The following is a 23047-nucleotide window of genomic DNA, read 5'->3' as shown; positions in this document are numbered from 1 at the left end:
AAAGGCTTAAGAGGGTGTGAACGATGTTGAATGGGTGTAGACAAAGAAGAGCTCTCCAGTAGCTGTACCAAAACATTCAAGAGCCATTTTCTCCAAAGTGGGGTTACAGGTTTATCAACTTTCAAAGCAGAATTACTTTACCATTGTTCCTCCTAGTGTGTGATATACAAAGGGTGGGTCTAATTCTGAAAGCTGATTGGTTAAAACCGCATTCCAGCTGGTGTCTATTCCACAAGTTACCACCGGCTAAATCTATGATGTTAAAATGCCTTTTTACTCTGTTCCATCTGACTGCTGCAATCCACTGTCTCATCAGCCCAGCCAGGCAATGTATAAACTTGATCTCCACTATAAAAAGCATCTAGACATTATCTCACATTTCTTTTAGACTTACATTTAGTTTTCAACAGCAGAGATTTGTTTAAACATTGCTGTCTGTCTCTCTGACATTTACAACATTGTTTCAATATTCAAATTCGATCTCCAGCTGTCCCATAGCAATGAACGTGTCGGTTATCGGGACGAGACAGGCAGGCAGTGTTACTCAGCCAGTCAAAATCATGAATCAGCTGGCATCCTTTTTATGGATAAACTGGAAAAAGGTCAAAACTAAACGAAAATCAGCTAGTTTGCAGCGTTTCCAGCTTCAGTTTGAAGTGTAAATAAAAATAAAAATAAACAAATAAACAAATAAATGTCACTAGAAAACATCTTGAAAACAAATGCTAACGCTGTTACTTTGTTGTTATCCCGGTTCGACTGTAAATTAGCCGTAGTTGGCCAGCTAGCAAACAAGGGATAAGAACGTTGCCAGCCAGTGGAACATTTAAAACAACATTTAAAGCGACTGGGTCGCGTCCTTAGATTGGCTTCTCAAGCATTATCACTTTTAAATATACAGTTAGTTAGCTCTGAATCAATTATAGTCCGGCAACTCAAGGACCACTCCTGCATTTCCAATACCAGCTAATCCGTTTGAATAATTAGTCCTCTAAATATATGAATATTAGATAAATGATGATAGACTATATAGGCAGGCTATATGTAACATGTATTGGTTGTTAGCCTAGCATCATATCTCCTTTCACTATCGATATATCGGTCAAGAATGGGAGGATACATCGGTTATCCCAAAACAGGGGCATTGTCTCCATTCTAGGCTATTTGTCTCTAACTGAGACTAGCACTGGTTCACGTTATAGAGTCTAGTGGCTAGACCTGTTTGCTGTTAGTCATTTTAAGTTCCATTAAGTCCCCCCCCACTCCGTGTCTATGCAAGGTCCATGACCAGGGGCAGCCCTCGCAATCCTTCTCCACGCCAATCCGTGACCTACATTCACAAGATAATAAGTCTCCCCAGGGGGTACTAGGGACTGATACTAGGGACTGGTACTGTTCCCTTATTTTGGCCCCATAGTGTGGCCCCTGGGGTGGTTAGTAGGTGGATGATAATACACACTCACTCACGCCACTGCAGTCCCTCTGTGTTCTGTCTCTCTCTTTTTTGCTCCCTCTCTCTAGTTCTCTCTCTCTCTCTAGTTCTCTCTCTCTAGTTCTCTCTCTCTCTCTAGTTCTCTCTCTCTAGTTCTCTCTCTCTAGTTCTCTCTCTCTAGTTCTCTCTCTCTAGTTCTCTCTCTCTAGTTCTCTCTCTCTAGTTCTCTCTCTCTAGTTCTCTCTCTCTAGTTCTCTCTCTCTCTCTAGTTCTCTCTCTCTCTAGTTCTCTCTCTCTAGTTCTCTCTCTCTAGTTCTCTCTCTCTAGTTCTCTCTCTCTAGTTCTCTCTCTCTCTAGTTCTCTCTCTCTAGTTCTCTCTCTCTAGTTCTCTCTCTAGTTCTCTCTCTCTCTAGTTCTCTCTCTAGTTCTCTCTAGTTCTCTCTCTAGTTCTCTCTCTCTCTAGTTCTCTCTCTCTCTCTCTCTCTCTAGTTCTCTCTCTCTCTCTCTCTAGTTCTCTCTCTCTAGTTCTCTCTCTCTAGTTCTCTCTCTCTAGTTCTCTCTCTCTAGTTCTCTCTCTCTAGTTCTCTCTCTCTAGTTCTCTCTAGTTCTCTCTCTCGTTCTCTCTCTCTCTAGTTCTCTCTCTCTCTAGTTCTCTCTCTCTAGTTCTCTCTCTCTAGTTCTCTCTCTCTAGTTCTCTCTCTCTACTTCTCTCTCTCTACTTCTCTCTCTCTAGTTCTCTCTCTCTACTTCTCTCTCTCTACTTCTCTCTCTCTACTTCTCTCTAGTTCTCTCTCTCTAGTTCTCTCTCTCTACTTCTCTCTAGTTCTCTCTCTACTTCTCTCTCTCTAGTTCTCTCTCTCTAGTTCTCTCTCTCTCTCTCTCTAGTTCTCTCTCTCACTCATTCATGTTCTATCCCTAGTTCTATCTCTCCCTAGTTCTCTTTATCTCTAGTTCTCTCTCTCGTTCTCTCTCTAGTTCTCTCTCTCTCTAGTTCTCTCTAGTTCTCTCTCTCTAGTTCTCTCTCTAGTTCTCTCTAGTTCTCTCTCTAGTTCTCTCTCTCTAGTTCTCTCTCTCTAGTTCTCTCTCTCTAGTTCTCTCTCTCTTCTTCTCTCTCTCTAGTTCTCTCTCTCTCTCTCTCTCTAGTTCTCTCTCTAGTTCTCTCTCTACTTCTCTCTCTACTTCTCTCTCTACTTCTCTCTCTCTACTTCTCTCTAGTTCTCTCTCTCTACTTCTCTCTCTCTACTTCTCTCTCTCTACTTCTCTCTCTCTAGTTCTCTCTAGTTCTCTCTCTCTCTAGTTCTCTCTCTCTAGTTCTCTCTCTAGTTCTCTCTCTCTAGTTCTCTCTCTCTAGTTCTCTCTCTCTAGTTCTCTCTCTCTAGTTCTCTCTCTCTAGTTCTCTCTCTCTCTCTAGTTCTCTCTCTCTCTAGTTCTCTCTCTCTAGTTCTCTCTCTCTACTTCTCTCTCTCTACTTCTCTCTCTCTACTTCTCTCTCTCTACTTCTCTCTAGTTCTCTCTCTCTCTAGTTCTCTCTCTCTAGTTCTCTCTCTCTAGTTCTCTCTCTCTAGTTCTCTCTCTAGTTCTCTCTCTCTAGTTCTCTCTCTCGTTCTCTCTCTCTCTCTAGTTCTCTCTCTCTCTCTAGTTCTCTCTCTCTAGTTCTCTCTCTCTACTTCTCTCTCTCTACTTCTCTCTCTCTCTACTTCTCTCTAGTTCTCTCTCTCTAGTTCTCTCTCTCTACTTCTCTCTAGTTCTCTCTCTACTTCTCTCTCTCTAGTTCTCTCTCTCTAGTTCTCTCTCTCTAGTTCTCTCTCTCACTCATTCATGTTCTATCCCTAGTTCTATCTCTCCCTAGTTCTCTTTATCTCTAGTTCTCTCTCTCGTTCTCTCTCTAGTTCTCTCTCTCTCTAGTTCTCTCTAGTTCTCTCTCTCTAGGTCTCTCTCTCTAGTTCTCTCTCTAGTTCTCTCTCTCTAGTTCTCTCGTTCATGTTCTCGTTCTCTCTCTAATTCTCTCTCCCCTCAATCCGTGACCTACATTCACAAGATAATAAGCATAGACCTATGAGTCTACTTCATTGGAGGTGTAGCATACACTACCAGTCAAAGGTTTTCAAACTCCTACTCATTCAAGGGTTTCCCTTTATTTCTACTATTTTATACATTGTAGAATAATAATGAAGACATCAAAACTATGAAATAACACATATGGAATCGTGTAATAACCAAAAAAGTGTACTAACCAAAAATAGCCACCTTGATGACAGCTTTGCACACTCTTAGCATTCTCTCAACCAGCTTCACCCGGAATGCTTTTCCAACAGTCTTGAAGGACTTCCGACATATGTGGATCACATGCTGGCTGCTTTTCCTTCACTCTGCGGTCCGACTCATCCCAAACCATCTCAATTGGGTTGAGGTCGGGTGATTGTGGAGACCAGGTCACCTGATGCAGCACCCCATCACTCTCCTTCTTGGTCAAATAGCCCTTACACAGCATGGAGGTGTGGTGTGTCATTGTCCTGTTGAAAAACAGGGCCACTAAAACATATAGCCTCAAAATGATGAAGACGCTATGAAGAAAATTACCGTTTAAATGATATCGTACGTAGTTTTCAACTCAATTATATGAGAGACGTGAAATATACAACTCCAGGAGAAGTGTGAAGTATATAATCCCAAACCAGATGGGATGGCGTATCGCTGCAGAATGCTGTTGTAGCCATGCTGGTTAAGTGTGCCTTGAATTCTAAATAAATCAAAGACAGTGTCACCAGCAAAGCACCCCCACACCATAACACCTCCTCCTCCATGCTTCACAGTGGGAACCACACATGCAGATATCATCTGTTCAACCACACGGTTGGACTCCAAACCGAAGGACAACTTTCCACCGCTCTACTTGTGTTTCTTGGCCCAAGCAAGTCTCTGAAGGACACCTCCTATTGGTGTCCTTCAGTAGTGGTTTCTTTGCAGCAATTCGACCATGAAGGCCTGATTCACGCAGTCTCCTCTGAACTGTTGATGTTGAGATGTATCGGTTACTTGAACTCTGTGAAGCATTTATTTGAGCTGAAATTTCTGATGCTGGTAACTCAAACGAAATGATCCTCTGCAGCAGAGGTAACTCTGGGTCTTCCTTTCCTGTGGAGGTCCTCATGAGACCCAGTTTCATCATAGCGCTTGATGGTTTTTGCGACTGCATTTGAAGAAACTTTCAAGTTCTTGAAATGTTCCGTATTGACTGACCTGCATGTCTTAAAGTAATGATGGACTGTCGTTTCTCTTTGCTTATTTGAGCTGTTCTTGCCGTAATATGGACTTGGTCTTTTACCAAATAGGGATATCTTCTGTATACCCCACACCTTGTCACAACACAACTGATTGGCTCAAACACATTAAGGAGGAAAGAAATTCCACACATTAACTAAAGCGTTAGTTCTAGTAGCTATGTTGACCATGACGTGACAACAATGTAGGCTGTGTGTAGCGGTTAGCGGTTATGATATGAAGGTTTTGCTTTTTTTGCCTGGTCGCAGACAGCTAAATGTGTTGTGCACTGAAGTCCACAAGGGAAAAGGTGAGAGGAGGGAGAGAGCGAAGTAGATAGATGCGAGAAGGAATGATATATACAACGAGCTGTTTTGTGTGTGGCTGCTGTGAAAGTGGACTGTGTTTGTGGGTGGCTGCTATGAAAGTGAACTGTGTTTGCATTTGATCGGGGGGTGATTGTGCCTATTCTATGGGAAAAACTAGTCTAAAAACGGAAGCAAACGGGGATGATACCTAGTTGAATGTATTCAACTGAAATGTGTCTTTCACATACCTCATCCGACTCTGTGTGGTTCCTCATTCTGAAAAGAATCTGTGGCGTAACCCTCTTTCAGGTCCTACTTTTAGTAATATGGTTATTATGTGCTAAGAGAGCAAGGTTTTCCTTGCTACTAAATCCAATTCTAAAGTATAGTTTCACCAGGTCATCTAACTCAGGCATTTCAACAGTGGCGTGCAACAGGGAACCAGGGAGATATGTTGAAATAGGCTGTAACTGTGACTTGATTTAAAACATTTTGACACTTTATTCTCAAAATTGTAAAAATTAAATAATAAGCCAAGTACCACCACGTTAGCCTTTTCCCCCTCTTCATTAGGCCCTAATCCTCTTCCGTAGAATTGGGGCGGCAGGGTTGCCTAGTGGTTAGAGCGTTGGACTAGGAAGGTTGCAAGTTCAAACCCCCGAGCTGACAACGTAAAAATCTGTCGTTCTGCCCCTGAACAAGGCAGTTAACCCACTGTTCCTAGGCCGTCATTGAAAATAAGAATTTGTTCTTAACTGACTTGCCTAGTTAAATAAAGGTAAAAATGTAAAATAAAAAATTCACAGCCAGATGATATGTTGTAGTAACTCACTTGTTATTAAACAAACATTCTTCAAACATGCATTCCTGATGTGTTGAAGGTCATAAATAGATTTACAGTGAGATTTCGAAACATTCCTGAAAGTCATAAATGCGAGGTACCTTCTCTTGTAGTTGGCTGGACAGAGCCTTACTCTGATTGGACGCTGGGGATAGCAGATCTGGTATGAATATCTGATTGGTCAGTCTGAAGCTTCCGTTGAAACATCGCGGCAGCTCAAACAACGCTGGATCGTACTTCTCGTCTTTGTCATCATGGATCCCTGTTCAACCAGAGAGAAGAAGAGCCAGACAGTGTTATGGATCCCTGTTCAACCAAAGAGAAGAAGAGCCAGACAGTGTCATGGATCCCTGTTCAACCAGAGAGAAGAAGAGCCAGACAGTGTTATGAATCACTGTTCAACCAGAGAGAAGAAGAGCCAGACAGTGTCATGGATCCCTGTTCAACCAGAGAGAAGAAGAGCCAGACAGTGTCATGGATCCCTGTTCAACCAGAGAGAAGAAGAGCCAGACAGTGTTATGAATCACTGTTTAACCAGAGAGAAGAAGAGCCAGACAGTGTCATGGATCCCTGTTCAACCAGAGAGAAGAAGAGCCAGACAGTGTTATGAATCACTGTTTAACCAGAGAGAAGAAGAGCCAGACAGTGTTATGGATCCCTGTTCAACCAGAGAGAAGAAGAGCCAGACAGTGTCATGAATCACTGTTCAACCAGAGAGAAGAAGAGCCAGACAGTGTTATGAATCACTGTTCAACCAGAGAGAAGAAGAGCCAGACAGTGTCATGAATCACTGTTCAACCAGACAGTGTCAGAACCAGACAGATAACACACGATCTACAACTGCTATTTTTAGTCACATGCATTATATATGAAGCAAGTTTTAAGGCACATGTCCACAATCTATTTTATTGTCTCCAATTCTATTTTTGTCTATTCCATTCTGCTCTATTCCACTCTGCTCTATTCTGCTCTATTCCACTCTATTCCACTCTGCTCTATTCCACTCTGCTCTATTCCACTCTGCTCTATTCCACTCTATGCCATTCTGCTCTATTCCACTCTATTCTACTCTGCTCTATTCCACTCTGCTCTATTCTACTCTGCTCTATTCCACTCTATGCCATTCTGCTCTATTCCACTCTGCTCTATTCTACTCTGCTCTATTCCACTCTATGCCATTCTGCTCTATTCCACTCTATTCTACTCTGCTCTATTCCACTCTGCTCTATTCTACTCTGCTCTATTCCACTCTATGCCATTCTGCTCTATTCCATTCTGCTCTATTCCACTCTATGCCATTCTGCTCTATTCTACTCTGCTCTATTCCACTCTGCTCTATTCTACTCTGCTCTATTCCACTCTATGCCATTCTGCTCTATTCCATTCTGCTCTATTCCACTCTATTCCATTCTGCTCTATTCCATTCTGCTCTATTCCATTCTGCTCTATTCCATTCTGCTCTATTCCACTCTATGCCATTCTGCTCTATTCCACTCTGCTCTATTCCACTCTATGCCATTCTGCTCTATTCCACTCTATTCTACTCTGCTCTATTCCACTCTGCTCTATTCTACTCTGCTCTATTCCACTCTATGCCATTCTGCTCTATTCCATTCTGCTCTATTCCACTCTATTCCATTCTGCTCTATTCCATTCTGCTCTATTCCATTCTGCTCTATTCCACTGTACTCCATTCTGCTCCATTCTGCTATATTCCATTCTGCTCTATTCCACTCTATTCTACTCTACTCTGCTCTATTCCATTCTGCTCTATTCTACTCTACTCCATTCTGCTCTATTCCACTCTACTCCATTCTGCTCTATTCTGCTCTATTCCATTCTGCTCTATTCCATTCTGCTCTATTCCATTCTGCTCTATTCCACTCTACTCCATTAACAATCGAAGATCATTAACAATAGAAGCGGAAACAGAAACGCTGTACCTAAACACACAGCGAAGGAGACTCCAATCACCAGCAGGATGAGGAAGATGAGGAAGATGAGGATCATCCACCGTCTTCTGTGCACCATGCAGGTCTACAAACAACACAATACACTTTACACTACACACAGCACACCATTTTACATTTTGGCCATTTAGCAGACCCTCTTATCCAGAACTATTTAGTCGACAAACAGAACAACACGACTCAATCTACAGACAAACAGATAGCAACAGACAACAGTCAACAACACAATTCTGTCCATTGGAATGTAATTAAATTCAACTGATTGCAATGGAGAGTACAGGACTTACAGGCCTACTGTAAATTTATTTGAATGAATGAGTGGTTTGTTTGTCGTAGCCCCATGATGAATTTGCATGTAAAGTCTGAAGTCAAATACCAAAACTGCTGTCACAGAGCCAGACCGTTCTGCAGGCGTTGTGAGATCTGGTAACGGTGCTACCCAACTATTACCTGACACCTAACTTACCTGTTACCTAACTATTACCTGATACCTAACTCACCTGTTACCTGTTACCCAACTATTACCTGATACCTAACTCACCTGTTACCTAACTGTTACCTTCTACCTAAATGTTACCTGTTACCTAACTGTTACCTGTTACCTAACTGTTACCTGTTACCTAACTGTTACCTGTTACCTAAATGTTACCCGATACCTAACTGTTACCTGATACCTAACTGTTACCTGTTACCTAACTGTTACCTGTTACCTAACTGTTACCTGTTACATGTTACCTAACTGTTACCTAACTTTTACTGTTACCTAACTGTTACCTGTTACCTAACTACTGTCTCACTGTTACCTGTTACCTAAATGTTACCTGGTACCTAAATGTTACCTGGTACCTAACTACTGTCTCACTGTTACCGGTTACCTAAATGTTACCTTGTACCTAAATGTTACCTGTTACCCAAATGTTACCTGTTACCTGGTACCTAAATGTTACCTGTTACCAAACTGTTACCCGATACCTAACTGTTATCTGTTACCTAAATGTTACCTGCTACCTAAATGTTACCTGTTACCTAACTGTTACCTGTTACCTGTTACCTAAATGTTACCTGTTACCTAACTGTTACCTGTTACCTAACTGTTACCTTCTACCTAACTGTTACCTTCTACCTAACTGTTACCTTCTACCTAACTGTTATCATCTACTTGACTGTTACATGTTACCTAACTGTTATCTAACTGTCACATTTTACCTAACTGCTAGCTGTTACCTTGACTGTTATCTGATACCTGACTGTTTCCTGATAGCTAACTGTTGACTATTAGTTAACTGATGCCTAACTGTTACCTGTTACCTAACTGTTACCTGCTACCTAACTGTTACCTGTTACCTAAATGTTACCTGTTACCTAAATGTTACCTGGTACCTAAATGTTACCTGTTACCTAACTGTTACCTAAATGTTACCTAGTACCTAAATGTTACCTGTTACCTAAATGTTACCTGGTACCTAAATGTTACCTGTTACCTAACTGTTACCTAAATGTTACCTGTTACCTGCTACCTAAATGTTACCTGTTACCTAACTGTTACCTGTTACCTAACTACTGTCTCACTGTTACCTGTTACCTAAATGTTACCTGGTACCTAAATGTTACCTGGTACCTAACTACTGTCTCACTGTTACCGGTTACCTAAATGTTACCTTGTACCTAAATGTTACCTGTTACCCAAATGTTACCTGTTACCTGGTACCTAAATGTTACCTGTTACCAAACTGTTACCCGATACCTAACTGTTATCTGTTACCTAAATGTTACCTGCTACCTAAATGTTACCTGTTACCTAACTGTTACCTGTTACCTGTTACCTAAATGTTACCTGTTACCTAACTGTTACCTGTTACCTAACTGTTACCTTCTACCTAACTGTTACCTTCTACCTAACTGTTACCTTCTACCTAACTGTTATCATCTACTTGACTGTTACATGTTACCTAACTGTTATCTAACTGTCACATTTTACCTAACTGCTAGCTGTTACCTTGACTGTTATCTGATACCTGACTGTTTCCTGATAGCTAACTGTTGCCTATTAGTTAACTGATGCCTAACTGTTACCTGTTACCTAACTGTTACCTGCTACCTAACTGTTACCTGTTACCTAAATGTTACCTGTTACCTAAATGTTACCTGTTACCTAACTACTGTCTCACTGTTACCTGTTACCTAAATGTTACCTGGTACCTAAATGTTACCTGTTACCTAACTGTTACCTAAATGTTACCTAGTACCTAAATGTTACCTGTTACCTAAATGTTACCTGGTACCTAAATGTTACCTGTTACCTAACTGTTACCTAAATGTTACCTGTTACCTGCTACCTAAATGTTACCTGTTACCTAACTGTTACCTGTTACCTAACTACTGTCTCACTGTTACCTGTTACCTAACTGTTACCTGTTACCTAAATGATACCTGGTACCTAACTGCTATCTCACTGTTACCTGTTACCTAACTGTTACCTGTTACCTAACTGTTACCTGTTACCTAACTACTGTTTCACTGTTACCTAAATGTTACCTGTTACCTAACTACTGTCTCACTGTTACCTGTTCCTAACTACTGTCTCACCTGTTACCTAACTGTTACCTGTTACCTAACTGTTACCTGTTACCTAAATGTTACCTGCTACCTAACTGTTACCTGTTACCTAAATGTTACCTGCTACCTAACTGTTACCTGTTACCTAACTGTTACCTGCTACCTAAATGTTACCTGTTACCTAAATGTTACCTGTTACCTAACTGTTACCTGTTACCTAAATGTTACCTAACTACTGTCTCACCTGTTACCTAAATGTTACCTGCTACCTAACTGTTACCTGTTACCTAACTGTTACCTGCTACCTAACTGTTACCTGCTACCTAACTGTTACCTGCTACCTAACTGTTACCTGCTACCTAACTGTTACCTGTTACCTAAATGTTACCTGGTACCTAAATGTTACCTGTTACCTAAATGTTACCTGTTACCTAACTGTTACCTGTTACCTAACTGTTACCTGTTACCTAACTGTTACCTGTTACCTAACTACTGTCTCACTGTTACCTGTTACCTAAATGTTACCTGGTACCTAACTACTGTCTCACTGTTACCTGTTACCTAAATGTTACCTGGTACCTAACTACTGTCTCACTGTTACCTGTTACCTAAATGTTACCTGTTACCTAACTACTGCCTCACTGTTACCTGCTACCTAAATGTTACCTGTTACCTAACTGTTACCTGTTACCTAACTGTTACCTGTTACCTAACTGTTACCTGTTACCTAACTACTGTCTCACTGTTACCTGTTACCTAAATGTTACCTGGTACCTAACCACTGTCTCACTGTTACCTGTTACCTAAATGTTACCTAACTGTTACCTGTTACCTAACACCTAACTGTTAACTGTTACCTAAACGTTACCTGCTACCTAACTGTTACCTGTTACCTAACTGTTACCTGTTACCTAAATGTTACCTGTTACCTAACTGTTACCTGTTACCTAACTGTTACCTGTTACCTAACTGTTACCTGTTACCTAACTCCTGTCTCACTGTTACCTGTTACCTAAATGTTACCTGGTACCTAACTACTGTCTCACTGTTACCTGTTACCTAAATGTTACCTGTTACCTAACTACTGTCTCACTGTTACCTGTTACCTAAATGTTACCTAACTGTTACCTGTTACCTAACTGTTACCTGTTACCTAACTGTTACCTGTTACCTAAATGTTACCTGGTACCTAACTACTGTCTCACTGTTACCTGTTACCTAAATGTTACCTAAATGTTACCAGGTACCTAACTACTGTCTCACTGTTACCTGTTACCTAACTGTTACCTGCTTAAATGTTACCTGTTACCTAACTGTTACCTGTTACCTAACTGTTACCTGTTACCTAAATGTTACCTGTTACCTAACTACTGTCTCACTGTTACCTGTTACCTAAATGTTACCTAACTGTTACCTGTTACCTAACTGTTACCTGTTACCTAACTGTTACCTGTTACCTAACTGTTACCTGTTACCTAACTGTTACCTGCTGTTAACTTGTTCCTAACTGTGTTAAAGACAGGATGGAAGCCAACCACAGTCTGGTGAAGAACAGATACGACAACGCATGCTGAGGATTCTGTGACTAGAATTCTTTCCAGACAGATCTATATATGTATTTCACCACTTCCTTAGCACTGCAAAGAAGTGGCTTGGTGATGTGAACATTTCTCAGAGTTACACCATCTGCACGGTCACCCACCAACAACAACAATGAGATGTCAACATTTTTCGATTTGAATCAAAGATCCTGGATTCAATCATGACCAAGGGGTTGTTGAGAGAGACATGAAAAGCTGTGACACTTTAGTACCATTTCTTTGTTGGCGATGCTGTTCTGTACGTTGAGAGAGATCGACTCTTGGTTGACCTCTTGTCCATCAACCCAATGCTGCCCGCCATTATCGACAGGAACCTGAGAACACACACCACACACGTCAGTTTCCTCCACAACACTAAACAATGATGTGGAGACAGGGTTATTGTCTTACCCTGAATGTTTTATCATGATATCATGATGTTGTAGCAAGCCAACCCAGCCTAACACTGAATGAGAAACCTGACCTGCTCCTTGTTCAACTTTGAAACCTAGTTCCTTCACATTGACACTTCATATATTATAATGTGTATCACTACTAATCACTCACCTTCATCAGAGTGGTCTGTCTGTCTCTGTCTGTCTGTCTGTCTGTCTGTCTGTCTGTCTGTCTGTCTGTCTGTCTGTCTGTCTGTCTGTCTGTCTGTCTGTCCGTCTTGCACACTGAAAACATTCATTTTCACTTTCTGTTTCTCATCAAAGTCAGATGTTCCTTTAGTCATGTGCCACTCCCTGACACCATACCCCCTTGGCTGTTTACATACTGCACCATCACAATGACACCATACCTCCTTGGCTGTTTACATACTGCACCATCACAATGACACCATACCCCCTTGGCTGTTTACATACTACACCATCACTGCTACAATGACACCATACCCCCTTGGCTGTTTACATACTGCACCATCACAATGACACCACACTCCCTTGGCTGTTTACATACTGCACCATCACAATGACACCACACCCCTTGGCTGTTTACATACTGCAACATCACAATGACACCATACCCCCTTGGCTGTTTACATACTGCACCATCACAATGACACCATACCCCCAATGACACCATACCCCCTTGGCTGTTTACATACTGCACCGTCACAATGACACCACACTCCCTTGGCTGTTTACATACTGCACCATCACAATGACACCATACTCCCTTGGCTGTTTACATACTGCACCATCACAATGACACCACACTTCCCTTGGCTGTTTACATACTGCACCATCACAATGACGCCATACCCCCTTGGCTGTTTACATACTGCACCATCACAATGACGCCATACCCCTTGGCTGTTTACATAATGCACCATCACAATGACACCATACCCCCTTGGCTGTTTACATACTGCACCATCACAATGACGCCATACCCCCTTGGCTGTTTACATACTGCACCATCACTGCTACAATGACACCATACCCCTTGGCTGTTTACATACTGCACCATCACAATGACACCATACCCCCTTGGCTGTTTACATACTGCACCATCACAATGACACCATACCCCTTGGCTGTTTACATACTGCACCATCACAATGACACCATACCCCCTTGGCTGTTTACATACTGCACCGTCACAATGACACCACACTCCCTTGGCTGTTTACATACTGCACCATCACAATGACACCATACTCCCTTGGCTGTTTACATACTGCACCATCACAATGACACCATACCCCCTTGGCTGTTTACATACTGCACCATCACAATGACACCATACCCCTTGGCTGTTTACATACTGCACCGTCACAATGACACCATACCCCCTTGGCTGTTTACATAATGCACCATCACAATGACACCATACCCCCTTGGCTGTTTACATACTGCACCATCACAATGACGCCATACCCCCTTGGCTGTTTACATACTGCACCATCACTGCTACAATGACACCATACCCCCTTGGCTGTTTACATACTGCACCATCACAATGACACCATACCCCCTTGGCTGTTTACATACTGCACCATCACAAGGACGCCATACCCCCTTGGCTGTTTACATAATGCACCATCACAATGACACCATACCCCCTTGGCTGTTTACATACTGCACCATCACAATGACACCATACCCCCTTGGCTGTTTACATACTGCACCATCACTGCTACAATGACACTTATGACAGTGAGGATGTGGTTGTGGTTACAGTTAGACAGTAGTCCTTCCAACAGTAGGCTAGACATATTTTTCCCTGTGCTGTATGCAAAAAGGCCACTGTGTTGCTGAGGGAGAAAGTACTTCAGCCACCAAATGGCAGTGATGTCCCACCTGTTCAGGAGAAAGCAGGGGGTTTCCTTCCTCTGCTGCGTCATTGGTGGTCAGCATAGGTCTATTGCCTGAAGTCATCTGCAATATGGAATATGGAATTATACAAACATTCTAATGGACATTCTAATGTTCTAATGGACATTCTAATGGACATTCTAATGTTCTAATGGACATTCTAATGGACATTCTAATGGACATTCTAATGTTCTAATGGACATTCTAATGGACATTCTAATGGACATTCTAATGTTCTAATGGACATTCTAATGGACATTCTAATGTTCTAATGGACATTCTAATGTTCTAATGGACATTCTACTGTTCTAATGGACATTCTAATTGAATACTTGTTCAATCAGTATTCTATTAGCTGTTCTTCCTAAATAAAAAGGTACTTATGAGCTGAATGTCTTTGAAAAGGATATGTGAGAGGATGTTTACAGAAGCCAAGTTTTTATGACACTCCCTGAATGATATGCAGAAGCCAAATCAAATGTTTGTCCACCTGGCTGCATGTTCCAACTGAAACACATGTACGTTTCTGCAAGAATGTCCTCTGGTCATGGACAAATGTATGACTCTGGATTGCAAGACAAGTGAATGTTGCCAAAACAATGTCTAGCACTTCTGTGGCAACAACCAATGACATTATGAAACTATGGAGCAATCAATGTGAGCAGAAAGAAACAACCTTGGGTTGTTACTGGGCAAAATACAGTGATTATGTAGTGGGAGTTCAGATGCCTTGCCTGTCCTGACATGGCATCCTCTCTCTTAATGCTGCGAAGCAGACAAGTCCTTGTTCAATGGTATAGAGGCTCTCAAGTTACATCTCATTCACAGCAGGCTGGTTGTTTTCACCAATCAGGAACCACTGGGTAAAACTATACATCAATACAATACACATAACTATTAATCTGATCATGTTTATCCTTCAATAAATAATTGGGTGATAGAAGGTTTCAACAAAACAGAGACCAGGCTGTGTTGTTTTGAGTTAGTTAATTAGACGAAGATGACAACTCTGAACTCATGCCTTGTCAATCAATGTTAACCGTATGAGTCCCGAGACCCCAGCCCCCAAAAAAAATCAGCTTTTCATTTATCTGACTTTCATTTATCTGCATTTGCAGCCCTTATATTTAACTCCACTATGAATGTGTTTGTACCATTGTCCTTTCAGGACAAGAAGGGCCTCATGTAGAACAGAACACGAAACTATTAAAAATAAAGATCCGCCTGTTAAAAACCTGTTTAAAATGTTGCTACCAATGGATTCAGAAAAAAATAGACGAATTCAAGTCTGTAGCTCCAACACTGTTTAGAAGGGGTTTATGAGTCCAAATCGTGCCGGCATCGCGGTGAGACTGATTGGGTTCATGTTTGACCACGCACGTCATGGTGGTGTCCCCAGAGTAGTGGGTTTTCAGCTACCGTTCTTACGGTCTTTCCAACCACAACCAGGGCAGGAGACGAATCCGAACACAGCCTTTACAGGGAGGCGGCAAGGGCTGATAGCATGCAGAATGAGTTGATATCTTTCTGAAAGATCATAGACACTTTTACACTAGACTGGGAGACATCAGTAACTATAATCTCATTCAGACTGGGAGACATCAGTAACTATAATCTCATTCAGACTAGGTGACATCAGTAACTACAATCTCTTTTAGACTAGGTGACATCGTTAACTAAAATCTATTTTAGACTAGGAGACATCGTTAACTAAAATCTCTTTTAGACTAGGAGACATCGTTAACTAAAATCTCTTTTAGACTAGGAGACATCGTTAACTAAAATCTATTTTAGACTAGGAGACATCGTTAACTAAAATCTATTTTAGACTAGGAGACATCGTTAACAAAAATCTATTTTAGACTAGGAGACATCGTTAACTAAAATCTATTTTAGACTAGGAGACATCGTTAACTAAAATCTATTTTAGACTAGGAGACATCGTTAACAAAAATCTATTTTAGACTAGGAGACATCGTTAACAAAAATCTATTTTAGACTAGGAGACATCGTTAACAAAAATCTATTTTAGACTAGGAGACATCGTTAACTAAAATGTCTCATTCTTACCTCTTATCTACATACCTGTGGAAGATGAGTTAAAACATATCTTTCAAAGGTAAATGAATCATTGATAAACCCCATCATAAGGCCTGTATGTCTGCATCAGAAACCATTGGTGAACAAATACAATCTTCTATAACGGGGTGACAAATAGACGTATCATTAGGGACCCAACCAGAAACCGTGGATTGATGGCAGCATTCGCATGAAACTGAAAGCGCGAACCACTGCTTTTAATCAGGGCAAGGTGACTGGTAACATGACCGAATACAAACAGTGCAGCTATTCCCTCCGCAAGGCTATCAAACAAGCTAGCGTCAGTATAGAGACAAAGTAGAATCTCAATTCAACGGCTCAGACGCAAGAGGTATGTGGCAGGGTCTACAGTCAATCACGGACTACAAGAAGAAAACCAGCCCAGTCACGGACCAGGATGTCTTGCTCCCAGGCAGACTAAATAACTTTTTGCCCGCTTTGAGGACAATACAGTGCCACTGACACAGCCTGCAACGAAAACATGCGGACTCTCCTTCACTGCAGCCGAGGTGAGTAAAACATTTAAACGTGTTAACCCTCGCAAGGCTGCAGGCCCAGACGGCATCCCCAGCCGCGCCCTCAGAGCATTCGCAGACCAGCTGGCCGGTGTGTTTACGGACATATTCAATCAATCCCTATACCAGTCTGCTGTTCCCACATGCTTCAAGAGGGCCACCATTGTTCCTGTTCCCAAGAAAGCTAAGGTAACTGAGCTAAACGACTACCGCCCCGTAGCACTCACTTCCGTCATCATGAAGTGCTTTGAGAGACTAGTCAAGGACCATATCACCTCCACCCTACCTGACACCCTAGACCCACTCCAATTTGCTTACCGCCCAAATAGGTCCACAGACGATGCAATCTCAACCACACTGCACACTGCCCTAACCCATCTGGACAAGAGGAATACCTATGTGAGAATGCTGTTCATCGTCTACAGCTCGGCATTCAACACCATAGTACCCTCCAAGCTTGTCATCAAGCTCGATACCCTGGGTCTCGACCCCGCCCTGTGCAACTGGGTACTGGACTTCCTGACGGGCCGCCCCAGGTGGTGAGGGTAGGCAACAACATCTCCACCCCGCTGATCCTCAACACTGGGGCCCCACAAGGGTGCGTTCTGAGCCCTCTCCTGTACTCCCTGTTCACCCACGACTGCGTGGCCACGCACGCCTCCAACTCAATCATCAAGTTTGCGGATGACACAACAGTGGTAGGCTTGATTACAAACAACGACGAGACGGCCTACAGGGAGGAGGTGAGGGCCCTCGGAGTGTGGTGTCAGGAAAATAACCTCACACTCAACGTCAACAAAACTAAGGAGATGATTGTGGACTTCAGGAAACAGCAGAGGGAACACCCCCTATCCACATCGATGGAACAGTAGTGGAGAGGGTAGCAAGTTTTAAGTTCCTCGGCATACACATCACAGACAAACTGAATTGGTCCACGACAGCATCGTGAAGAAGGCACAGCAGCGCCTCTTCAACCTCAGGAGGCTGAAGAAATTCGGCTTGTCACCAAAAGCACTCACAAACTTCTACAGATGCACAATCGGAGCATCCTGGCGGGCTGTATCACCGCCTGGTACGGCAACTGCTCCGCCCACAACCGTATCTCCAGAGGGTAGTGAGGTCTGCACAACGCATCACCGGGGGCAAACTACCTGCCCTCCAGGACACCTACACCACCCGATGTTACAGGAAGGCCATAAAGATCATCAAGGACAACAACCACTGAGCCACTGCCTGTTCACCCCTTATCATCCAGAAGGCGAGGTCAGTACAGGTGCATCAAAGCTGGGACCGAGAGACTGAAAAACAGCTTCTATCTCAAGGCCATCAGACTGTTAAACAGCCACCACTAACATTGAGTGGCTACTGCCAACACACTGTCAATGACACTGACTCTACTCCAGCCACTTTAATCATGGGAATTGATGGGAAATGATGTAAAATATATCACTAGCCACTTTAAACAATGCTACCTAATATAATGTTTACATACCCTACATTATTCATCTCATATGTATATGTATATACTGTACTCTATATCATCGACTGCATCCTTATGTAATACATGTATCACTAGCCACTTTAACTATGCCACTTTGTTTACATACTCATATGTATATACTGTACTCGATATCATCTACTGTATCTTGCCTATGCTGCTCTGTACCATCACTCATTCATATATCTTTATGTACATATTCTTTATCCCCTTACACTGTGTATAAGACAGTAGTTTTTTTTTGTGGAATTGTTAGTTAGATTACTTGTTGGATTATTACTGCATTGTCGGAACTAGAAGCACAAGCATTTCGCCACACTTGCATTAACATCTGCTAACCATGTGTATGTGACAAATAAAATTTGATTTGATTTGATGCAACAAGTCAACAATGTAGACTAACAGTATTGCTGTTTCATAATATGACAGATTGGACTCCAAATGTGTCCCACCCGGACCTTAGAGAGCCTTTTTATGTCTCTATTTGGGTTGGTCAAGGTGTGATTTGGGTGGGCATTCTATGTTCTGATTTCTATGTTTTTGTGTTTCTATGTTTTGGCCGGGCATGGTTCCCAATCAGAGGTCTATCGTTGTCTCTGATTGGGAACCATACGTAGACAGATTGGACTCCAAATGCTTCTAAGAGGTGTTGTTTAATTGTTCTTATCCCTAATTACACTAATTTAGCAGGAGATATTTAAGGAAGGTCAGACAGTCACTCAGGACTACAAGGTGTTTGTAAACACTCTAAATCACTAATTTGGAAATGTTTGGAAAGTAAATGTTCCCTAATTTCACAAAATGCGGTAATGAAATGTGACATTTTAGTTTTTTTATATATATATTTTTTATTTTTTTTAACTTAGAACTATATAGGACATTATACAATCCTATGATCGATATGTGGCAGGTAACAGGATTTTCAGGAAACAGGTTCAAAATGTTCACCCAATATCTCCCGACCTCGGCATTGCAGCCGGTCTTATTTAGGCCCCATGTTCAGCGTCTTTGGAGAAGGGTGTAATGGCCGTTTCTTGATGTGCCATGACATGCATTGACGCTCGCTATTGGTCCGTGGCCATTTCCTGATGTGCCATGACATGCATTGACGCTTATTGGTCCGTGGCCATTTCCTGATGTGCCATGACATGCATTGACGCTGCTATTGGTCCGTGGCCATTTCTTGATGTGCCATGACATGCATTGACGCTAACTATTGGTCCGTGGCCGTTTCTTGATGTGCCATGACATGCATTGACGCTCGCTATTGGTCCGTGGCCATTTCTTTTGCGTCGTGGACAACAGTTGATGACAACTGTAGCATTTATAGCTTAGCCTAACCCTCTCCCTTTTCCTAACCTTAACCTCTTTTCACCTAACCTGCCATGCTAATTCACCTAACCTGCCACTTTAATCATCCTAACCTGCTATGTAATCAAATCATCTGTGTCGAGAAACTATTAGTCTCATAACACTGATGGTTTGTTAACGTAGCAGGTTAGGAGAACTAACGTAGCAGGTTAGGAGAACTAACGTAGCAGGTTAGGAGAACTAACGTAGCAGGTTAGGAGAACTAACGTAGCAGGTTAGGAGAACTAACGTAGCAGGTTAGGAGAACTAACGTAGCAGGTTAGGAGAACTAACGTAGCAGGTTAGGAGAACTAACGTAGCAGGTTAGGAGAACTAACGTAGCAGGTAAGGAGAACTAACGTAGCAGGTAAGGAGAACTAACGTAGCAGGTTAGGAGAACTAACGTAGCAGGTTAGGAGAACTAACGTAGCAGGTTAGGAGAACTAACGTAGCAGGTTAGGAGAACTAACGTGGCAGGTTAGGAGAACTAACGTAGCAGGTTAGGAGAACTAACGTGGCAGGTTAGGAGAACTAACGTAGCAGGTTAGGAGAACTAACGTAGCAGGTTAGGAGAACTAACGTAGCAGGTTAGGAGAACTAACGTAGCAGGTTAGGAGAACTAACGTAGCAGGTTAGGAGAACTAACGTAGCAGGTTAGGAGAACTAACGTAGCAGGTTAGGAGAACTAACGTAGCAGGTTAGGAGAACTAACGTAGCAGGTTAGGAGAACTAACGTAGCAGGTTAGGAGAACTAACGTAGCAGGTTAGGAGAACTAACGTAGCAGGTTAGGAGAACTAACGTAGCAGGTTAGGAGAACTAACGTAGCAGGTTAGGAGAACTAACGTAGCAGGTTAGGAGAACTAACGTAGCAGGTTAGGAGAACTAACGTAGCAGGTTAGGAGAACTAACGTAGCAGGTTAGGAGAACTAACGTAGCAGGTTAGGAGAACTAACGTAGCAGGTTAGGAGAACTAACGTAGCAGGTTAGGAGAACTAACGTGGCAGGTTAGGAGAACTAACGTGGCAGGTTAGGAGAACTAACGTAGCAGGTTAGGAGAACTAACGTGGCAGGTTAGGAGAACTAACGTGGCAGGTTAGGAGAACTAACGTGGCAGGTTAGGAGAACTAACGTAGCAGGTTAGGAGAACTAACGTGGCAGGTTAGGAGAACTAACGTGGCAGGTTAGGAGAACTAACGTGGCAGGTAAGGATAACTAACGTGGCAGGTTAGGAGAACTAACGTGGCAGGTAAGGAGAACTAACGTGGCAAGAAAGGAGAACTAACGTGGCAGGAAAGGAGAACTAACGTAGCAGGTTAGGAGAACTAACGTGGCAGGTTAGGAGAACTAACGTGGCAGGTAAGGATAACTAACGTGGCAGGTTAGGAGAACTAACGTGGCAGGTAAGGAGAACTAACGTGGCAAGAAAGGAGAACTAACGTGGCAGGAAAGGAGAACTAACGTGGCAGGTTAGGAGAACTAACGTGGCAGGTTAGGAGAACTAACGTGGCAAGAAAGGAGAACTAACGTGGCAGGAAAGGAGAACTAACGTGGCAGGTTAGGAGACTGAGGTTAAGGTTAAGAAAAGGGTTAGGTTTAGCAACAATGCTACTGTTGCCAACAACTGTTATCCAGATGCGACAACTAGATATAGCTGTAATTGTAGCCACAATGGTACAAACCATCAGTAACATAAAACCTGAACTGACCAACCAACGGCAAGTATCAATGAACTGAACAATGGCATGCACTAATGGGCGTTTCCTGACATCAAGGAACGCCCAATTCAAGAAACGCGCCGAATGTCGGTCTGCAATACACCATATTGGACTTTTGTGCATTTGAAAAGCTGCGTTGTGTTCTCAAGGTTGACGTAGCCTACAACTGAACCGAAACTTGTCGACTTTCAATGACAGCCTACCCTTTTCTTTCTATTTCTGAATATGGCATTAATCGATTCGATTTAAACTCACCTGTTTCTTAGAGGTATTTTCAGCATGGTGATTGTTGTTGTCAAGGCTTACAGGGCATTGAACCGGCTGTAACTCGATGCTGTCCATGTTTCTCAAGTTATTACAATACTCGGGAATAATTTCCACAAACCCGGAACTATGAGACGATTTTACCCTTGATCAGTCTCAAGACAGTAGGCTATATTCAATAACGAACATTTAATCAATACTGACGTACATGATAAGTTATGAAAATATTGTTGTAGTCTAATCAGCGTTGTGATACAACTTCCATTGAGACTATTCCTTTCTTCCCTGCCCAGCTGGGTTGTCCCAGGTGACTTTTCCTTGTCAAGTTTCGATGGAGACGGAAGAAGGCGTTGTCTTTACTCAGAGCGAGAAAGAATAAAAGAAAAGAGAGTTCCCAAATGTGTCAAAGAGACCAGCGGAAGCAGATTTCCCTGTCAATAATGTCTGTTCCCATACAACATTTAGATTTCATTCCATAGGCATTTTCCAGGACTTTTGACGCTTGTTGAGTAGGCTAGAATGTGTTACTTCGGTCCTGTAGGAATGTGCCCTAATATTGACATGTAGTCAATATTGATAAACCATGGAATAGAACGGAAGAGAGTAGAATGGAATAGAGTAGAATGGAATAGAGTAGAATGGAATAGAGTAGAATGGAATATCATTTATTACAATAGAATAGAATTTATTAGAATGGAATAGAATGTATTAGAATAGAATGTATTAGAATAGAATGGAATATAATTTATTAGAATGGAATAGAATGTATTAGAATGGAATAGAATGTATTAGAATAGAATGGAATAGGCAGGTATAGAAGGGAAGGTTTGGCTGTTAAAAAAAAGTTAAATAAAGTTAAATGAAATAAAAAATAGTTGGGAGGATTACGCCCCCATGTGTAAGAAGTGAGTACTACGGGAAAGTACGGAGTACTGACCTCTGTTCTGTCAATATTGACATTACAATAAACATTTAATCTTCTGTTCTCCTTTTTTTTTAAATCCAAAAAGTGTAAGAATACACAGCCACATTAGAATAAAACAATGCCTTGTATGACTACTGTCTATACAGGCAAGAAATACTGTAGTCCTACCAGTGGAGGCTCCTCAGAGGAGGTTGGGGAGGACCATGCTACTCAGTGTTTCATTTGCAAAAATGTTTTTATAGTGAAACACTAAAAATGTTATCCTTTTTAGATACATCTCGAATAAATATATTCACTTCACCAAATAACTGATTAAAACACACTGTTGCCTCAACAACACCCTCTAGGGTAGCACCATGGTTTAGCCGGAGGACAGCTACGTTCCGTCCTCCTCTGGGTACATTGAC

The 23047-nt window shown here is 42.1% G+C and overlaps 1 protein-coding gene across 1 annotated transcript in view; it reads right to left on the bottom strand.

The window, feature by feature from the left end:
- Nucleotides 1-22267, bottom strand: part of LOC121839124 (TPA-induced transmembrane protein) — a 34833-nt gene extending 12566 nt beyond the window's left edge. The window contains exons 1-5 of the mRNA XM_042296527.1: nucleotides 21707-22267; nucleotides 14258-14335; nucleotides 12182-12283; nucleotides 7786-7879; nucleotides 5944-6104 (exon numbers count right to left, since the gene is read on the bottom strand). Of these exons, the coding sequence (XP_042152461.1) occupies nucleotides 5944-6104; nucleotides 7786-7879; nucleotides 12182-12283; nucleotides 14258-14335; nucleotides 21707-21793 (522 nt within the window). The 5' untranslated portion in view covers nucleotides 21794-22267. The remainder of the gene's footprint in view (nucleotides 1-5943; nucleotides 6105-7785; nucleotides 7880-12181; nucleotides 12284-14257; nucleotides 14336-21706) is intronic.
- Between the last annotated feature and the right edge of the window lie 780 nt (nucleotides 22268-23047).

Source organism: Oncorhynchus tshawytscha, linkage group LG13 (assembly GCF_018296145.1).
Source record: "Oncorhynchus tshawytscha isolate Ot180627B linkage group LG13, Otsh_v2.0, whole genome shotgun sequence".
Taxonomy (NCBI): Eukaryota; Metazoa; Chordata; class Actinopteri; order Salmoniformes; family Salmonidae; genus Oncorhynchus; species Oncorhynchus tshawytscha.
Note: the sequence above shows the minus strand (reverse complement) of the source record. Positions and strands in the feature narration are given on the sequence as shown.